The sequence below is a fragment of the Eubalaena glacialis genome, chromosome 1 (genome assembly GCF_028564815.1).
Source record: "Eubalaena glacialis isolate mEubGla1 chromosome 1, mEubGla1.1.hap2.+ XY, whole genome shotgun sequence".
NCBI lineage: Eukaryota > Metazoa > Chordata > Mammalia > Artiodactyla > Balaenidae > Eubalaena > Eubalaena glacialis.
In genome coordinates, this window is record NC_083716.1 from 189123942 (window position 1) to 189143944 (window position 20003).

General features: G+C 36.9%; 1 protein-coding gene across 6 annotated transcripts in view; it reads right to left on the reverse strand.

The window, feature by feature from the left end:
* Nucleotides 1-20003, reverse strand: part of PDE1A (phosphodiesterase 1A) — a 361532-nt gene that overhangs the window by 255251 nt on the left and 86278 nt on the right. Inside the window, exon 1 of one of the 6 annotated variants that reach the window (XM_061185593.1) lies at nucleotides 11007-11534. The exons of 4 other annotated variants lie outside the window; for them this stretch is intronic. In XM_061185593.1, coding sequence (XP_061041576.1) covers nucleotides 11007-11059 — 53 coding nt within the window. In that variant the 5' untranslated portion in view covers nucleotides 11060-11534. Of the gene's footprint in view, nucleotides 1-751; nucleotides 819-11006; nucleotides 11535-20003 lie in introns of those variants that run through there. One more of the 6 variants, XM_061185610.1, reaches the window with a different exon arrangement.

Consider the following 20003-nt stretch of genomic DNA (forward strand, 5'->3'; position numbering starts at 1 on the left):
CTTGTAAATCTCTAAGAGGAGAATGAGTATGACAGGCAGTATTTTCCAAACTTATTTGATGTTTTGTTCAGAGTATCTCGGGGGAATAGTGCCCTATGATGAAAAAGCATTTTGGAAATACCAAGCTCAGGAGTTTGGTTCATCAGGTTTGTCGGTTTTAACAACAGACCAGATGGGTGACAGCACATATTTACAAAATAAATGCAGTATGGGCCTTGACTTGCTAGCCCTAACCGAGCTTTCAGCTACACATCTTTTCCACACACAGAAGCTCAGCTCTATGCTGGCCATTCAGGAATTCTCCCTATTGGCAGAACTCTCCCAAACACTTCACGCACTTTTGTATTCCCATGTCTTTGCTTATGCTATGCCATCTTTTTGATGTCCTTTCTTTCGGCTACTTGCCTGTCAAAAGCCTATGTACCCTTCAGTGTTCATCCTCAAATGTTCCTCCCTCTTCTGTCATTGTCTTTCATGTGTGCTTCTTGTTAAGGCAGTAGTTCTCAAACTTGGCTATACATTAGAAATACCTAGAGAGTTTTAAAAAAACACTGATTCCTGAGTCTCATCCAGCAATTTTGATATAATAGGTCTGAGATACAACCCTGGTATTGGGATTTTCAATTCCCCAGTGATTGTAAGACAGCCAATGCTGAGAACAATTGCTCTGGAGTCCATGGTAATTTGTCTCTGTACTTTATAGACCTACATCCTAAAAAAGGGTTTAAGATTTTTTAGAGGAGAAACTTACCCCTCTTCATATGCACAGATCCCTGTACCCATAGACATTTTTGAATGAAAAAAGAAAGTACTGTATGATCTCACCTATATGTGGAATCTAAAACAAAACAAAACAAAAAACAAGCTCATAGATACAGAGCACAGACTGGTGGTTGCCAGAGGTGGGAGAGTAAGGGGAGGTGATATACTGCTTCACATAGAATATATTTTACCTGTTTATTAAATTAACAAAATTCATTTCACCTGAAAAAATTATTGGGCTTACATTTCCAATGTTGATGCTAATTTTATTAAAAGGTTTTCCAAACTACTCTGCTTTTCCATTCCTATTGTATGTAAATTATATCATTAAGGAAAGTGGCTCCCAATCTAGCTGTCAATCAGCATAGAACCGGGAGCATGAAGAAATAATCAAAGCTTTCTACTCCCAGACCTACTGAAGCAGAATCCCTGAGGTTAATTTCTGAAGTTTATTTTGTTTTGTTTTAGTTTGGTGTAGTTTAGTTTAGTTTAGTTCAGTTTAGTTCTGTAAGCTGCAATTCTAATGTCAGTAGCAAACATTCATTTTGTGAATCAATGATTTAAAAGAGAAATTTTATAATTTGTGGCTTTTATGAAAACATTTACTCGTTATGGTAGTGTTTGGGAGGGTTCAGTAATAGAAAACAATATCATAAATCTATCCCATAAAAATAAATCATTTTTAAAAGGTAATAATCATAAATCCCTAGAGAATACACATTATGGATGAGACGAATATTATTCAAATGCATAAGAAAGTATTATTTTATTTTACTATTTACAAGGCCTTCTTTCCATGTCTTAGTTTTAATGGAATTGGAATCAAATTGCCCAAAATTATGTAATTAACTATATTCAGCTTTTATTAAAATAACTAATTTTCTCAAGTCTGTTAGCATGACACTTGGTAAAAATCAATTCTCCAAGAGGAATTAGGAAAGTATAGGTCATTATGGGTGTAATAGCTCATGTTTTGAGCAATTAGGGGAAACTTTTTTAACTTTAAACTTTTTTTAACTTTTTAAACCAGGAATCTCAGGCATGCTATAACCCTGGAGTCAGGTAAGGCACATTTGACCCATCAGCCACCGAACGGTCAACTAGACTTCACTATTCTATTAACATATATTTTTTCCTATTCTCCCTGGTCACTCAGATAACTTTAACAGCATGAAAGAAAAATTCAAATTATTGCTGTATCTTCAATGACTGAATGAACTATGGCTGGACTAAAGGAAAGAAGAATCAGAAAGAGCATAAGAGCTTTCAGAGAGCATCAATTGTATTAATTAATGTGTTTCCTTTTATTAATGCCCTCCCCCACCAATTCTGGGCTTGGTCTTGTAACTTTCTGATTTTTCCAATGAGAAGTAGCAACTTGACTCAATGAGAGACTTGAAAAAGTGTAAGTTTATCCTTCTTTTCATGAATTCCTGTTATTACCGTGAGAACATGTCCAGTCTAACTTCCTGGAGGGAATAAGAGGTACACATGGAAGAAACACAAGTTGTATAACCAAGGTCCTCCTAGACCAGCCAGCTCACAGCAAACCCACCATCTGGCCACAGATGCATGAGAAAGCTTCATTGAGATCAACCAACTTTGGCACAGATCACAGAACCACTCAGCTAATCTATAGACTCATGTCATTTTAAGTCGCTATGCTTTAGGGAGATTTAAAAACAACGATAGCTGACACAATTGTCTTCAGTGTTTGAAAGGCTGTCCTGTGAAAGAGAACATTTGGATCCTTCTTGTGCCAGTTCTACTAAGAGAGAAAAAGTTGTATTGATAGGAAGACAGATTTCCATTTGAGAAAGTACTTTCTAACAAGTCATAGTTGTTCAAGGATATCAGCATTGAATTCCCTGATTCTAGGATAATTCAAGTTGGGGCTAAAATGAATGCATTTTATTCATTCAACAATTATATATTTCTTCATCTATTCCTTTAATGCTACAAAATTATATACAGATTATCAGTATAAGTATGTTGTGGGGTATATTGGTTTTCTCATTCTTTAACTGGTATTAGAAACAAGACCCAAGTACGCACTCCTCTAGTAATCCTCTTGGATGTAGCTGCCAGAATTTTCATCCAAGATTCATTGGCCATCATTCACCCTGAAAATGGAGAGATGACCACTATGTGGACCTAAGGAAACAAATTATTCATTCTATCATTCATTCGTTTTAAGGGTCACCAGCTAACAGGCTTCAGTTGGATTTTGTTCAGTCTATCAGTGTTTTTAAAAATGTGAAACCAAATGTTTCGTGTTTTCCATCTATCACAGTTCCCAGCACTTCCTATTTCAAACATTTACAGTGCTGACCTGGTCACTTCAGGTATTTAAGTTTAAAGACTTGGTAAGTTCTTACTTATGACTCACATTCTACCAAAAGTTATAGGAAATACAGAGATTCAATATGGATTCCAGCCTTAGGAATCCTACAGTTTTGGAGGAGAGTTGATCCCCTTAAGTAATTATAATAGACTGGAGTGAAACGTGCAGTAAAAGAGATGCAGATAAAATGACATGGGATCGCAGAATTAGAAACAATTGGATGCAGCTGGACTGAGAAGCCAATGCTTAATTAGTGGGCACAGAAATTACAGAGTCTCTGTTTTTCTATTAGTTGTTTCTCAAAGACATCAACACTGGAATGGTTATAAGCGTTTGAAATCTTCCTTAGAGATCTCCAACAGACACGTGGTCCAGATTATCACATCCCTAATTTCATCCAAATTTTAATTTAATGATACAATTTAAAAGTGACTTGACCTACTACAATTTTCTTTTCCTTCTTTAATTAGGAGTCAAAAAATCGCCACATTTGTATGTTAAAGATACAACCCTAGTGTTCTTCATTACCACAGGTCTTCAAACAATTTGTTCCAAGCTCTTTGATCCTTAAAAATGTCAAATTAAATATTAATATTTTTAAAGCTGAAGCGATGATTTTCATAATAAAAGCCCATGACTTTCAATGCCTAAAAACAATTTGTTAATGAGTATATAATTAACATTTAAATATCTGGTGTGATGTAATAAACAACACTTCTAAAAATAACATCCTAAGATCCTAAAAGCTAGAGTCACCAAGACACCAAAAATGGACACAAATTTGACTCAGATTTAACACTTCTCCATAACAAAAAATATGACTCTAATGGAGCAGGCTTGGGATGTTACAAAGATAACTCTGGAAGCTTTATCATCTGTTCCTTCAAATGCACTGTGACTTTCCCCCTACACTTCCAGCAGCTCCAATTCAGGAAACGTTGGATTTTCCTCAATTAGAGATCAGGTCCAAGTGGCCTTAATCAAATACGTAAATAAACTGAAGCTTTCCCATGAGAACTATCAAAATTATGTCATGTTGAGCCACGGAACCAAAGAGACTAGGTTTATAAATACTGCAGACTTCTTTAACCTTATTTTCTATAAACCTACAGGTCATCTTTAACCTTACTATTATTTTTTCATTGCTATTATTCTTATTTTTCATTGCTTTTTACCTAAAACTATAGGTAACAGGCTGATTATTCCAAATATAAAATTTTCCAGATGGTATAAAACCGTATAATTATCCCCACTAGATCATTTTACCTGCATAATCTTGATTTTCCTCATTTCAAACATTTCAGATCTTTGAAAAGCAGTCTCTAAATCATACCGATGTCCTAGATGAACGCAAACAGCACCAAGCACCTTTAGCTTAGAAAACAAAATTTGCATAGCTCCTGAGTGAGAGATGCTTTCCCATGTTTTAATCTATTCCTTTTTCCTGGATCCATACCCAAAATTATTAATTATGAATTTAATACTTCCTCATGAAGTTGCCCTGAAGAATATATGCTTGTACCTTGTCTAAAAATATGCTAAGATTTTGATGAATAGTAGCTCTTGGTATTGTTACCACCTACTGCTATTGCTGCCACTAGTGATGATAAGTTTATTGTACATAAATGAAATTTTTGTGAATTGTGGGTGAAATAATATCAGAAGGAGTGAATTACTCACTTCCTGACTTTAAAATGTATGGTAAATTACAGTTTATCTATTTGTGATGACCATTTAAAAATTAGAGCTACTTTTATCACAACTGGGGGAAAAAAAGGCACCACAATGTCTGATAGTTTTTTCCTTGATAAACATTTCCTGTCTTACATTCAAATGTATTTGTTGTTTTACCCTGATCTCCGTAATTTATTTTAAAGATCAATTGTGTCTATTCCTTCCCTATAAGTCATACAGTGATCTTTGACCAGCAGCAACAACATCTTGACCTAGACAACTAAAAGTTTAATTTGTAATGAATATGTCTGTTATAAAATATATTTGTTCTTCTATTAATTAGCATTGTCTGATAATGTCACAGACTTTAAATTCATATCATTATGTCTATTTTCCAGAAGTTTTTTTTTTTTTTTAACATCTTTATTGGAGTATAATTGCTTTACAATGGTGTGTTAGTTTCTGCTTTATAACAAAGTGAATCAATTATACATATACATATATCCCCATATCTCTTCCCTCTTGCGTCTCCCTCCCTCTCACCTCCAGAAGTATTTTTCACTTTCATAGCAAGTGGAAATAACTTAAATGTTAATTATTTTGTTCTATCAATCAATTAATTGTCACTTACGTAAAAATTATCATTTAAAAAAAAACCCTGAAACTAAATTTCCAGTATATAACTATGTAGCCATTGCAAGTCAATTCATTTTCCTTTTTCCCTCTTTTTTAAATAAATGAATTCACAATCACTTAGAAACAAAAACTGGCAAAATATTTTCATAAATATAGAGTTATATTATATTTTGGATTTGATTTACATAGAGCTTTTTCTTATGAGGAAATACATTTCATAAAAGAAAAGGTATTTAATATACCATTCTAGGGCTTCCCTGGTGGCGCAGTGGTTGAGAATCTGCCTGCCAATGCAGGTGACACGGGTTCGAGCCCTGGTCTGGGAATATCCCGCGTGCCACGGAGCGACTGGGCCCGTGAGCCACAACTACTGAGCCTGCGCATCTGGAGCTTGTGCTCCGCAAGAAGAGAGGCCGTGACAGTGAGAGGCCCGCGCACCGCGATGAAGAGTGGCCCCCGCTCGCCACAACTGGAGAAAGCCCTCGCACAGAAACGAAGACCCAACACAGCCAAAAAATGAATAAATAAAAAATAAATAAATAAATAAATTAGAAACAAACAAACAAAAATATATATACCATTCTACTTCAACAGTTCACACTTTTTTTTCCATGTAATTACTTTTCACTTTGATGACTTTATACTAAATACATTTCTCTCTAAAGTACACATTTTTTTGGGAGAAGGTGTTAAGAAGAGACTTAAAGCACAGAATGTCATAAATACTTAAATATTTATGAGACAAAAATACCAATGTACTATAATGTATTACAATTTCTTTAAATTTTGAAGTGATTTTGCATTTTATATTATTTGTTCACGTTTCCTATTGTTCCCAGAACACTGAAGGAAATGGGTCTGAAACATGGAATAATTAACACCTAGAAAACTACTGTAAATCGGCAAAGCAGTCAGGTGCTCCACCTTATTACTGTCTAAAAATCAGTAATATTACTGATTACTTATTACTGTCTAAAAATCAGAAATGTGGTGTCATCGCTGCATATTAGCAACTTCTGATCTAGCTTTGACACTGATGTTAATACACTGAGCATAAAGTGGGACTAAATAAAAATGATTACACTCCAAAAGGTATATAATTTTAAATATGTAACAGATATTTTATGCTATTTCTCTATAAAGAATAGATCACAACCTAGAAATTAGAATTCAGACCCAGCAATAGGGTACTAACCATCCCCAGTAGGTCCACAAACAAACAAAATTAGGACCACTTTTCTTTTCCTAGGCATCTCACTGCTTTCTACATCTTCATGTGAAGAGAATATGCCTGCCAAAAACACACTCAGAATTCCTCTGCTAACAGACACTTGTAAAAATAAAACTTTGAAAAGACATAAAGAGAAGAAACAGCATGTTCTAAATGCTATGAAGAACCCAGCATGATTTTCATTGGTCTTGGGCCCTGGCAGCCATTCGACTTGCACTTTACTGTCTCAGCTCCAGGATGCATAGACCGGTTCTCAATTCTAGGGCTGATGAAGAACTATTTGTATGATTTCATTTGTAGCTTTTTAGTGCTACTTCTAATGAGAAGTCACCCCAAAAATAACTTAACCACTTTTGAATTCTGAAAGAGGTTCAAAATGTTGTTGGTTCTAAAATACACTAAATAAGGCTTAACATGTAAGAAGAGTTTCAATTTATTTTTTAAATTCATTTTTCTACCTACTTTCAGAAAGAATTTGAAGCAACAAACAGAAAAAGAAAAGATGCACATACAATAGAATTTGATAAAATAAAATATCAAATCAAGTGGGAGGAGATAATTACAACAAAAACCCAGACTTAAACACTTCATGGCAGTGAAATTCAGATAGGAATTATTTTCACTGATGCAATTTTATTAGGAGAAACATATTTTTCATGTATCAAAGTCTAAGATTGATTCATCCGCTGGGAATATAGAAAGTTCACTAAGCAATATGAGTATGCAGTAAGATAGAAGTGTCTTCAGCAATTGTTTTACTGAAGTTACATAAAGGTACTTCATCTGAAATGTGCTGTAAATTGATGAATCTTTTTATATAAAGAGATTAATTATGATTACTAGAGATAAAACTCTGTGGTAATGCAGAAAAAGAAGTTTTTAAAGGTCTAAAGGATGTGTGTATCAGAGGGCTCTCATATCGTGTTGATTCATATCTTGGATTTTAAAGATCTATGCAATTTTATTTTCTAAGTGCTGAGGAACAAACTCAGTGTTGTTGGTGGAAAACACATTAATACATGTTTTGTAATAGTGTTTCCTTCCTGGAAAATTACAATATAAAGCCTAAAGTGTTTCTCTTGAGTAAAGGGAGAACCATCTCTTCTCGGTACAAGTCTGAGCTGCAAGAACATCTGCAGGCAGAACCACAAAATATGTCTGAGATGCATCATTTATATATGCTCAGGGCTGAATAGTCTCATTGATCCCAAAGTAACATGTGAAATGCATGAAAGAGATCATATATACTCCTGCCTCGGCCATAAGAGAAACTCTGCCTTTGTTCCTTGCTTCACAGATCTGACATGAAAATGTATATCTAAAATTTCCATGATAGACTTTTAAAACATAGATTTAATAAACTAACTATGTGAAATGATTTGGAAATCAGCACTGTAGGAGACACATTCTTAGAGGCAGTTTCTTAATAGCATGTAAGATTCCTCCCAGTCTTCCCAATAGCATACCAGCCATGGAATTTCAATATTCATCATCTCCTCTAAAAACCTCTCAACTAATTTTTTACACTTGATGGATGACTTTTACTATCTGAAATTTAGGGAGATCATGCTGATGAAAAATTGATATTAATTCAGTCTCAAAAATTAAATTTAAAAAATCTTGCTCTTATCTTTCTCAATTCACTTAGGTACCAGATTAGTCTGAAATCTGTCTTTTCCATTATAATTTCCCACGATGTTGTTATCTCTTTTTTGGCATCCATCATCGGCCTGTGCCATGGTTACTTAGATATACTAGATGATCTGCCTTGTGAGGGCAGGTAAGGTTTGTTTTTTGTTATCATGTCTGGCCTCCCCAGTGCCATATCCCAGATTATGGACACGTCTAGTCAACCAGAGAATGCCAGGTGAATTGAATTAAAGCTGTGGGTTCAACTCCAGAAGAAAGTAGCATGTATATAGAAATTTGAATGGTGTCAATATGTCAGATGTTCCTAAAATAAATTCTGCGCTGATCTCTCTTAAAGACTAAAATTTTAAATGAATTATTTATAAAAAGCAAAGATACTTCACAAAATTTCTGTTAAACTTGTAAACTAGCACATATGAAACATTCTAGCACAGATTTGCTTACCACGTGGATTGAGAACCAGTGTGCAAAGCCCTTAGGAAGTGGGGTGCACACAAGTACATACTGAGAAGGAAAAGTCTGGTACATGGGTCTCTGACCATAAAGGGCAGGCCTAGAAGGATGTCTCAGTGTGAAAGGCTGGACAGCCCAGGAAGAGACCAAGAGGACAAGGGAGCTGCGAAAGGAGGCTGACAAAGAAAATGAAGTGAGACATGGGATATGGGCCAAAGATGCCAAAGCCAAGCTAAAACCACTTCCCAGCTTGCCCAAAAGGACAACTAGCTATTAGAAAGCCCATGCTGCATTTGACTAAAGAATAGTCTAAAACTTTCTCTGAGGAATTACATCTAGTCATTTGGATCTTTTAAGATACTCTCCACCTCCCTTTTCCCTCATCACAATCACATCCTGATTAAAGCAAAGTCAGCTGTCAACATGCCAGTTGACCAATCAATCCCACCCCACATCTAGCCTTAACCTGTTTTCAGTCAGGGACCCATTTCAACACTTACTTGAAATAATTGCCTGGGTGAAAGTATGTCCTCTTTGGTAGCTGTGTTTTCTCTTCTAGGTCATCAGGATGATGAAGTAATCATTTGAATTTACCAAATTTTATTCTAATTATCTGGACAAAGAATCCCACCTTCCACAAAGAATCTGCTCTTCATATGAAAAATAACAGAAGCACAGTCGAATTGCAATTCCCCTGCGAGTGGCACCTTAGCATATAATTTATCAGGAGGAGACAAGGATTTGGCATAAACCAATGAAAGATCACCTGCCACAAATCGCAACAGCTCCACAATGGATTAATACACTAAAGTTGATGGCTAAGTGGATCTGATTTTATCCAAATTAACCTTGCCCTCATGAACTTCTGAAGGTGCCCTCTTCAAGTGATGCCTCAGTGAGGTTGAGTTTGGAATTATCTGTGCAACTCTCATACCTCTTTGAAGTCACACATGCACTTGAGAGAAAATAGAAGTGAATTACGTAGGGACTGGAAGAACTTTTCCAGTTCCTGCCATAAGAAATATGGCCAGCGAATACACATTTGGTGGGGGTCGTTTTGGATTTTTGGTTAAATTTACAAATGCATATTTGAGTAGACACATTATATGAAATCCATAATATAGATTTAAAAATATTTATCTTCAAAAGGTTTTAAAACAGATTTGGGCTAACATTTTGTTTTAGGCATTGCAAGATTATATTATTTGCTACCAATAATATTGTTGTAATGCTTAATCAATACATAAAATGGAAACATTTTATACAACTATACTCCTTGAGGCCCACTCTTATTCATTATTTAACAACCACGGAATGTCAGGAATTCCACCCATAAACTTCTATCATCCTGTTGTTAATTCAAGATCAACAACCAGTGGCTGCAAATTGACTTTAACATTTAGTATTGTTAACATGTAGTATCTTTGCTATATTTAAGATATTATCTGGGGGGAAACACAAATTTGTTATCTAATTAACTTTTTTTAATTGTCTGTTTTAAGAGGCAGAAATTGTTTGCGTTCATTTTCTAGCTACTTTAAAATTCTTAATTCCCAATTCTGGATTCTAAAGCACATAACAGATAACTAAAGAATCAAGAGTTATAGAGTCAATGAAGAAATTGCTGCTCTCTTAGAAAAAGAGTGTCTCTCCCCTCAAAATAAAACCTTAGCCCAATCCATTATACTAGATCTACATTCTGCCTGGCCCAAGATTCCACCCCAGTGTAAAATATCTACTATTGCCCTACTGTTTCTTTAACTGCTATACAGATACTCCTGAACTAGCTGTAAGATGTACACACTCTAGTATAATAGCCATCAAGTTCAAATTTGTCTCCCCATATATTACTTCAAAAAAGTGTAGCATTCACAGCACTGAAATACTACTTCTGAGCGAAATCAGTTGAAAGAACCAAGCACAACATTTCCCATTTACAGGGCTATGCAACCACTAGAAACAGGGAAGGATTGCATAATGTTTCAGAAGTTTTTCCAGTGCTATGTCATTCATGTGCATAAAAAGCTAATGCAATGCATTTCTAAAATACATTTTGAAGAATTAATAAAAGCTTGGGCATAAGGTTTCAGAAAATAGAAAATAAAAGGACTCCTTCAGTATGCATGAAGTTAAACTTTAGGCACACTCTTTATTGCTTTGCTGTAGCTTAGCGCCAGAATTGCCAAGTTAAGTATGAAAAAGGGAAAATACTTTTCCTGATAGCCCTGGAGCCACCTAGGATGTAGCATGACTTACCTAAAGATGGGTCTTTGGAGATGTTTCCTCCTGATTGTGACATGGTCATCCATTTAAAGGTGAAAGTTTAACTTGTTCCTGGAAACCACTCCAGAAATCCAGGGAGAGAATGTGGAAGCTTATCCTGATCTATTGTGCTGCAAGGAGCCCAGAGGGAAAAAGTAGTTTTCTCTTTCTCTTTTTGGGTGCTCGAGAAAACTTCCCTGCTCTCTGCCAGCTGAGCAGTGTGTCCATAGAGGCCACATAAGACAGGCACGTTGGGGCACTCCCCCACAGAGCAGGGTGTGCAAAAACACCGAGTCACGTTGACATGGACAAGAGAAGTGCACAGGACCCTCAGAAACAGAACAAAACAAACAGAAACCTTCCTACCCCCGTGGCACCCAGGTAGGAGCTCCCTAGGTTATTGCAGCCATGAGAGCACTCCTTCCACATGCTGGTCAAGCTCGGAAAAGCTAAGTCCCTCCCTGTCTTTAAAACAGCCCGTTCTGAGGCTCAACTTTTTTCTTCAAAATAAAAGTTGTACAGCTGGTTCAGCAGTCCCATGTGAGTACCCTCTGAAAGTTTGTTCTGTTAAAATAAGAACTGTATACAAATTAATGAAGAAAGATGGACTCAGGCTGCATGGCTGGCTTTGATTCAAGAGATTATAATTATTTTACAATCTTGCTTTTATTCTCGCTGGATGAAGTGTGGAGACGACTCAACATTTTTGGCACTCATAACCTAATAACCTACACTTGGCTGAAGTCGAAGATGCCATTTCAACTGATAGAAACCCCTGTGAAGCTAGCCGGAGCTACAAAAGTTAGAAAAACAAAAATTTCTTAATTCCATCAGAGACATTGTACCCAGATATCTGTACCCAAGTGTAGCTTTCCAACTAAGAGGGGACACTGCAAAAAAGATATGGAAACACACACACACATAGAAACACAATTTTTTAAGTCCCCCAAAACTCCCTGGGAACATAAGGTTTTTATGTTATACAATCAAATTTTAATTTATGAAAATAAAAAGAAAGAAAAGTAGATATAAGAAGTTGTGAACAGCTGAAAATAAATGACATTAAAAATTGTTTTACTTGGAAGACTTAGACTCACACTGCAGGGACTTTTGTTCAAGATACAGATAAGGCGAATCCCCATATTTTAATATAACTTATTTTGGAGACATTCCTATATCTAAATCACTAAAAAAATTTCTACTCAATCGATAATGTCATGAGATTCCAGGCCAGAGGTATGTTATGTAATAAAATAAACCATCTCAAAGCATGATTAAAATGTTTTTAAAATATACATGTAATAAAAGGTGAAAAAACTGAGAAACACACATGCTTTAGTTGAATAATCCATACAAATAAGGATCAAATGTCACAGAGGGGGATATGATCTATATGGTGACAATCTGTAGCTCTTAGCACCCTCTAAACATGTCCACAGGAGCAAGAACACCTTTTTTTTTTCCTCCCAGAGGAGAGACAAAGAAGAAGAGAATTAAAAATAAATCATTGATCATATTGAGCAGTTCTAATCCACACTAGGAAATGGAATCAGCCTGAGAATGCATTGAACTAAAAATAAAATAAGTGGGTTCTAGTCCTAGTACTATTATTAACTTTCGTTTTGTCTACTTTGATTTTAGAAAACTGAGATGATTTCTTCATTAACATGATGGAAGGAACTCAACAGGAATACTAATAAACATCTAACCAAGGTACAGTTCAAATGACAAGCAAGTATACAATCTTACTTAAGGCTCAAAGGCTTGATTATCAACTGCAGAATCTGAACGTTGTTAAACTAATTACAGAAAATCCATAAAATAACATCATTGCTTGCATTAGGTTTATATTCTTTTTGCTCTGAAGTTAAGGTAGAAAACTTAGATTCCCACTTATATCATTCACTATGTTTATTTTTAAATCCAATCTTAGAACTTAAGGAGCCATAAGAAGATAACTGTAAGTTAGTCACTTGGCACAAAGAAAAATATGTATTTCTTAAATGTTTTCATTAACTTTTTCTCTAACAGCATTTAAACTTAATATTTGAGAGAAAAGTTTGCTTTGTTAACTTATTCAAATTTAATGTAGTATTTAATAAGATGAAAGAACCTCACTATTGTGGCTTAAATTGCAAAAATATAGTCTTTAACAACTGTACTGTGCAAAATACTAAAATTTATCATAAAAATAAACAGGCTAAATCTCCTATTAAAATATACTAAAGATAATTTATTTTGAATAGTTTTTTTCTGGGGGTGGGGATCAGAAATGATTTTTGTATTTTTCCTATTATGGTGAACTCTTTTTCAGTATGACTTAGCCTAACCCTTTCACTCCCACCCCCTACACACACGTACAGGCACCAAGAACAAATTCTCCCAGGCAAAGCTATTGGCGGGAGCTGTGAAGCATAAGAGTTCAGAGAGGGACAACAGTGTGAAAAGACTGTCATCGGCCCCTGACACAGATGACAAGAATCAAGAAGCCCCATCCTGCGTGTCTCTTGGAAGCACATCCCTGAGCGGCCCCTCCATCCACTGCTCCTCCGCTGCTGTCTGTATCTGCATCCTCCCAGGCTTGGGCGCCTACTGCGGGGGCAGCGACTCTTGAGTCCAGCTCAGACAGCGAAGGCACCATCAACACCACCGGCAAGATCTCGTCTCCTCCATCTTCCAAACCTTCCTCGAGGCCCCCTAGCTCCTCTGTTCCCACGGCCCTGAGCTCCTACCCAAGAGGAGACCGGACAGTTCATTCTGCCTACAGGCATTACCTCCCACAGAAAACTCCTTTGCCTGTTCACACCGTGAACCTCACCTAAAAATGTGCCAGAACTCAAACCAAACCAAACAACAACAAAAACTCAGCACTGTTAGAGACAGCACTTGATCCATTTTTTTATTTAAAAACTTTCCTGCTACAAGGTTCCCAACTGATTATGAAGCTAGTTGATAGGTGGTAGAGCTGGGATTTGAACCCAGATGCCTCATTCCTGAGCCCTCGCTTTTACCCCTACTGAGTAGGTTGTCACCTTGGTGGACATTCTGCCTCTGAGGTTGCTTGGGCCTTTTCTGGGCTATCATTCACATGCTAAAGAGAAACAGAAGAAACTAGCCCCTCTAATGAGTGTCTATTCTTCTACTAATCCTCTACCCTACTTAAACATCATTGCATGGCCCATTGTGTTCCCCATACTCATAAGAGCCTGCCCAAGAAAGGGCCTATTGATATCAAGGTGAAATAATCAATGAATATGTTCTACTAAGATCCGAATGGAAGCTCTGTTCCATTATAAAGAGCCCTGGACTAATGTCAAGGAACATATATTTAAATCCCAACTCTAGCAGTGATTGTATCTTCAGTTCTTTGCACATCTGTTTCCTTATGAGTCAAACTAAGATGTCAGGCTGGATGACCTCTAAGATCCTTTCCAGCCCCATATTTTTGTGACTCTATGACTGACTGCATGTTAAGACGTCAAGTTATTTAAAGTTAGTGTCCAAGCAGGAATAAACTCTGTAATCATTTTTAGCTCTTCTTAACCACAGCAAGGTCATGCATACCACCAGAATACTTTTCATCCCCATTGTTGTGGAATTAAAGATATATAACACACTACTATTGAATGTGAAAATAATTTGTCCCATCTTTATTTTTCTAATTAGGTGTTTTCCTTTTTCTAATTATGTGTTTTCTGTTTTCTTTTTTTCTATAGCTTCAACTGGGAACTACTCTCACTAGAATGTAAGCTCCAGGAGGACAAGGGTTAGTGTCTGTTGTATTCCCTGTGCATGATAAATAAGACACACTCAATGGTTATTTATTGAATGAATTAACACAAAGTGCTAATTAATGCTACCTCATCATATTCTTGTATATTCTTTTTCTAAAATCTTAGTCATATCTGGTAAATGTTCAGTTTTATGTATTTCCTCCAACCCACAGTTTTTCTTCAAGGAGGTATCTGAGTTTATAGACAGGTGGGCTTCTATGACCTTGTAGTGGCAGGAAAAAGGTAGCCTCAGACCCAAACCAGCAGGTTCCTGCTCTCCTTTGTGTTCTATGGAATCTGCAACATGTCCCTTATCTGTCTGGTCACTTGGCTCCCTGCTGACATCTATTGCTGAAATCCCTGGCTGGTTTGTTCAGTTGGCTCAGTTTGGGAACTATGATCATCTCCTTCTAATTGAGCGCAATCTCAGTCTTTACTGGAGCTGCAAGACTCTCTAAGTCTCAGTCACATCTTAGAGAAGCAAAGTTTGCCAAGCCAAAATGTGTCTCTTTGGTATGAGGATTATTTTAGGCTGATTATTTTTAAGAAACAGATAACTTAGGAAGTCTTTCTTTTTTACCTCCTTAACTGCCCAAAAAAATTTAGATAAAGGGCCTGATCCAGGAAGAGCATTATCACCATAGATATCTATGAAGAATATGGGCTAGCTGTGGTAGGGGGAACTCCTGGACCTGGAGACCAAAGTCCATTCTGTGTCCCATTGTCTCTGCATAGCATAGCAAACATTTATATATCAAACATTTATTTTTCCATCTCCATGTGAATTGTCTTCCTCCCCTTTGAAGTCCCAAACTCTACTCCTTCTCCTTCTCTCAGATGGCATATAAGCCATCTTATATAATTGCCTAACTTCTCCTTGGGTCTCATTTTTCTTATGCGGTCCCATTACATATGTAATTAAATTTGATTTTAACCTGTTAATCTGTCTCATGTCAATTTAATTCTTAGACCAGCCAGAAGAATCTAAAAAGCATAAAGGGAAATTTTTTCCTTCCCCTATATATCCTTCATCTGGATCTTTGCCAAGGCTGTTAACGCTTGACTTCTTTGTGGGACCTCCTGACCCCTTGCTGTGGGCATGGCAGGAGCATGGCAGATACACTGGCCCATCTCAGCTGACTTCTGAATTGCCCACTGGTCAAGCAGAACTTTCTGAGCCCTCAATCCCACACAAGCACTGAGGAAGTCTTGGGATTGACCATACCATACCATACCTCCATTTTTATTCTGCTGTAGCCTACTCACTAAGTCACTGGAAAACTGTGCTGTAAGCTTTCACTTTCAACGAAACATGCTCCCCACCCTGGGATTTCAGCTCAGAGGTAAGAGGTCAAAATACTTTGTCTGACCATTTGCATAAATTGCCTTCTATCAGGGTTCCCTTTTCTATCCTTTACCAGGGCAGAAGAGGTATGCTTTCCCCAACTCATATGGCAGAAAATCCCTTACTTTATCTCTTGAGTGTCTTTTGTCCATGGTTTATAATAAACTCAGTGTTCAAGTCTACGAGCCTGGATCACAGGAATTTAGGAAACCCTTTTTGGTGTGAACAAAGCCTGGCTTTCAGCACTATTGTCTTATTGAGGGCTCAAAATTTCCATTTAGGTATTCAAAGCTGGGCTTCTTATTTGTCTTTCACTTCGATAACATTAACCCCACTCCCCACACTGCATGAAGAAGATGGATGCCTGGCTGACTACAAAAAGGAAAGATCATATTCATCAAAATGGAAGAGAGAAAAGCACATTGTTCCCATTATGTTATGAAGCTTTTTTATTCATTCATTTCTGTGGGTACATAGTGAGTAGCTATACCACAATATTAACCTTCCGCCCTATCTGGCCCTCATCTACCTGTACTTCCACCTCAAAACCCTGACCCTTTGGCTCATTCCACACTAGCCACACTGGCATTTTGTTCCATCGACACTGGCACTCTTTCCTGCCTCTTCTCCATGTACCACTCCCTCTGCCTAAAATGATCTTCCTCCTGCCCATTGCTCATATGCAGCTGCCGTTTCCCCTCCTCACAGAGGTGACTCCTCTGACAAGCCCATTTGAATTTTGTGTACCTTCAGCATTCTGTTTCCCTCATAGCAATATCATAATTTGTGCAATTATTTGTGTACACATCCATCTGTTCAGTGAATGAATACATCCATTCTGCAGGATGCAATAAACTAAGGGAAAGATCAGAACATCTAACTGTTCCTACCTTAAATAAGAATAAATCTAGTCAAGTTATCCCAAAAATGTGTTTTCCCTCATGTGTTGCCTGTAATAACCTAAAAATAGACTCTCACTGATCTCTTGCAATGCTTCAAAACATTTTCTAATAATTACGCATGTGTTTCATCTTAAAATATTTGTCATTACACTTCTTCAAATCAGGAACTCTACTTATCTGAGAATAAATACAATGGGGATATTAAAATTGACAAGGCATCTAAAAATCACTTTGGAAATGGTTCTCAATTTGACTAAAAATGTTTTCTGCCTTGGGGCAAAAAGTACATTCTACCTAGTTAATGAGTTTAAACTAGATTTTCTTGTTTGTGTGTCAGACTTAAAGTTTATTGTCTATTTATTCAATAAAAATTACATCAGAATTATTTTCTAAAATTAATTAATAAGGAAGACCAGGTTTATAGCTTCAAGTGGCAAGGAAAATCTGTCCCCCAAATTGGCTAACTCTTCAGCCAGGTATGAGAGCTGAGCCTTTCCACTTCACAAAGTAGGAGAAATTCCTCTTTGTCATTGAAGTGTAGAAACAGGTCAGTTAGAATTTGATTGGTTCCACTTAGCACTCCCACAAGTTCTGACAGCCTTTAGTGCTGGCAAACAATTTCCTTTGAATGAGTGTGACATTCTGTGAAAACATCAACAACAAAGAATCATTTAAAAACTATTCTCATAACCAAACACCAACCCACCGCTCAATGTGTATCAAGCAACATTAAATCTACTATAAAAGGAAGTGGCTTTTGCATAGTGAGTAGTTAAATAAACATAAAAAAAAAGAGACCTCCGGGCTTCCCTCGTGGCGCAGTGGTTGGGAGTCTGCCTGCTAATGCAGGGGACACGGATTCGAGCCCTGGTCTGGGAAGATCCCGCATGCCGTAGAGCAGCTAGGCCCGTGAGCCACAATTACTGAGCCTGCGCATCTGGAGCCTGTGCTCCGCAACAAGACAGGCCGCGATAGTGAGAGGCCCGCGCACCGCGAGGAAGAGTGGCCCCCGCTTGCCACAACGAGAGAAAGCCCTCGCACAGAGACGAGGACCCAACACAGCCATAAGTAAATAAATAAATAAATAATTAAAAAAAAGAGAGAGACCTCCTTAATGTAAAATCCCCTTTGAGTCAGAGGACTAAGAAAGAGATGGTTGGACAGGGCCTTAGAAGGATGAATAGATATTCAGCAAACAGGCTAAGAGGAAAGGCAAGCAGTGTTATATCAGCCCTAAGCACCAGGCAACAACACATGATTTGGAGGGCACATTGTTACTGAAGCAGTGTGGAGTGGTTCCCGTCACATTAGCCTGCAGAATCACGGAGGCTGCACCATCACATAAGAAGAGGGGTTGCAATTAGGAAAATAATCAATGTGATATCACGGTTTAAAAGCATTTGATTCAAAGGATTCCATTACTCTCGAAACATGCCAAAAATGTTCTTATCTGCAATTCTTCAGTCAGTGAAAGTTGTCCAAAGGTAGTTGCATGCTGAGACTGGTTCAGTTTCTCTGCAGATCTGAAGTTCATCACTAAATCATTAACTTAGCTTCCGTACTGAGTCATCATTACCAGCTTTCCTCCATATTTTAAGCTTGGTTTCAACGTGACTTTAAATCCAATTGGCAGTTTTTTTCTTAATCTGTCTTAAGCTTCCAGTAATGCCTATGAATAAATGTGTGGAGCTACCACCAAGAAATGTATTGAATCAATGTCAGTAAATGGAAAATTCCTAAATGCTAGCCTATTGACTCTCAAAGCTTTTAGAATTAGACAGCAATAGAGATAATCGTGACTCACACTGACTTTGAATGGAAGCAGTCACTCAGTTTGCCAAGCTTTTAATAGTACGTGTGGTAGGTTCTATATAAATAACTCAAATGTAAAGAAATAGTTTGCTTACCCCTATACCTTTTTAAAATAAAAATGTTATTAACAGAGAGAATAACTACAGACCACATATATTTGTACCATTATATCCATTCACTTCTCAAAAAACTCAGTCCACTTTAGTTTTTCTCTCTACTTCTGCTGACTTTCCCCTATTCCATATGCACTGAGATGATCTACCCTTGTCAATCTCATCTCTGGAAGTATGATCTTATTTTTCATATCAATACATCATTCCTATCAATTGTTCCATGACATATTATAGTTACCATAATTTATTTGTACATTCATTTAATTAAACTCTAAATTTAAATCCATAGCGGATTTAAGCTGGTCATTGAACATTTTCCCAAGCCCAGCACCAAACACATTTTCTACTGCATCATCTAACACAAGGCCCAATACCTGACAAAATATTGGAAACCAAGTCTATCTTAGAAATTCTGCATCATTTTTAAACATTATGAACTTTTATCCTGCTCTATAGTCCTAGAAAATGACAGTCTTCCCTCATCTATTCTTTTCTCCACCTGGCCCAATGGAAAGTATGGGAGCAAGGGAGTTGATATGTGCTTATCAGTCATTTACTATATGTTAGACAGAATACCTATGCACTATTTCAGTTAATTCTACATAACACACCTAGAAAGTAGATTTTCTTACTCTCAAGGAACACTGAAGGAAACTAGAATTGAGAAAAATTATATAAGCTGCCAAAGGTTGCATGTCTTGTATGTTATAGTAATAGGATTTGAATCCAGTTCTATCTGATGCTGATATCTTTATTCTTACTAACATTGCCTCCCCATAATCACACTAGAATATGTTTTAATAGCAGACTTCCCTCTGCTATTAATTGTTTCAGATGAATTTCAGATCTGCAAGAAAAAGGCATCTTGGTTTACTATCACATCTTGGAAAATACAATACTCTGACCATTTGAATTAGGTACAACCCTAGCAAGAATTCAGGCTTGATTTCAGAGACACATTAGTTTGATTTGGGTCATTCTCACAATGTAAGCGTTACACATGCATGGGTAAGTGAACCAAAAAAAGCAGAAGATTAAATATGGAG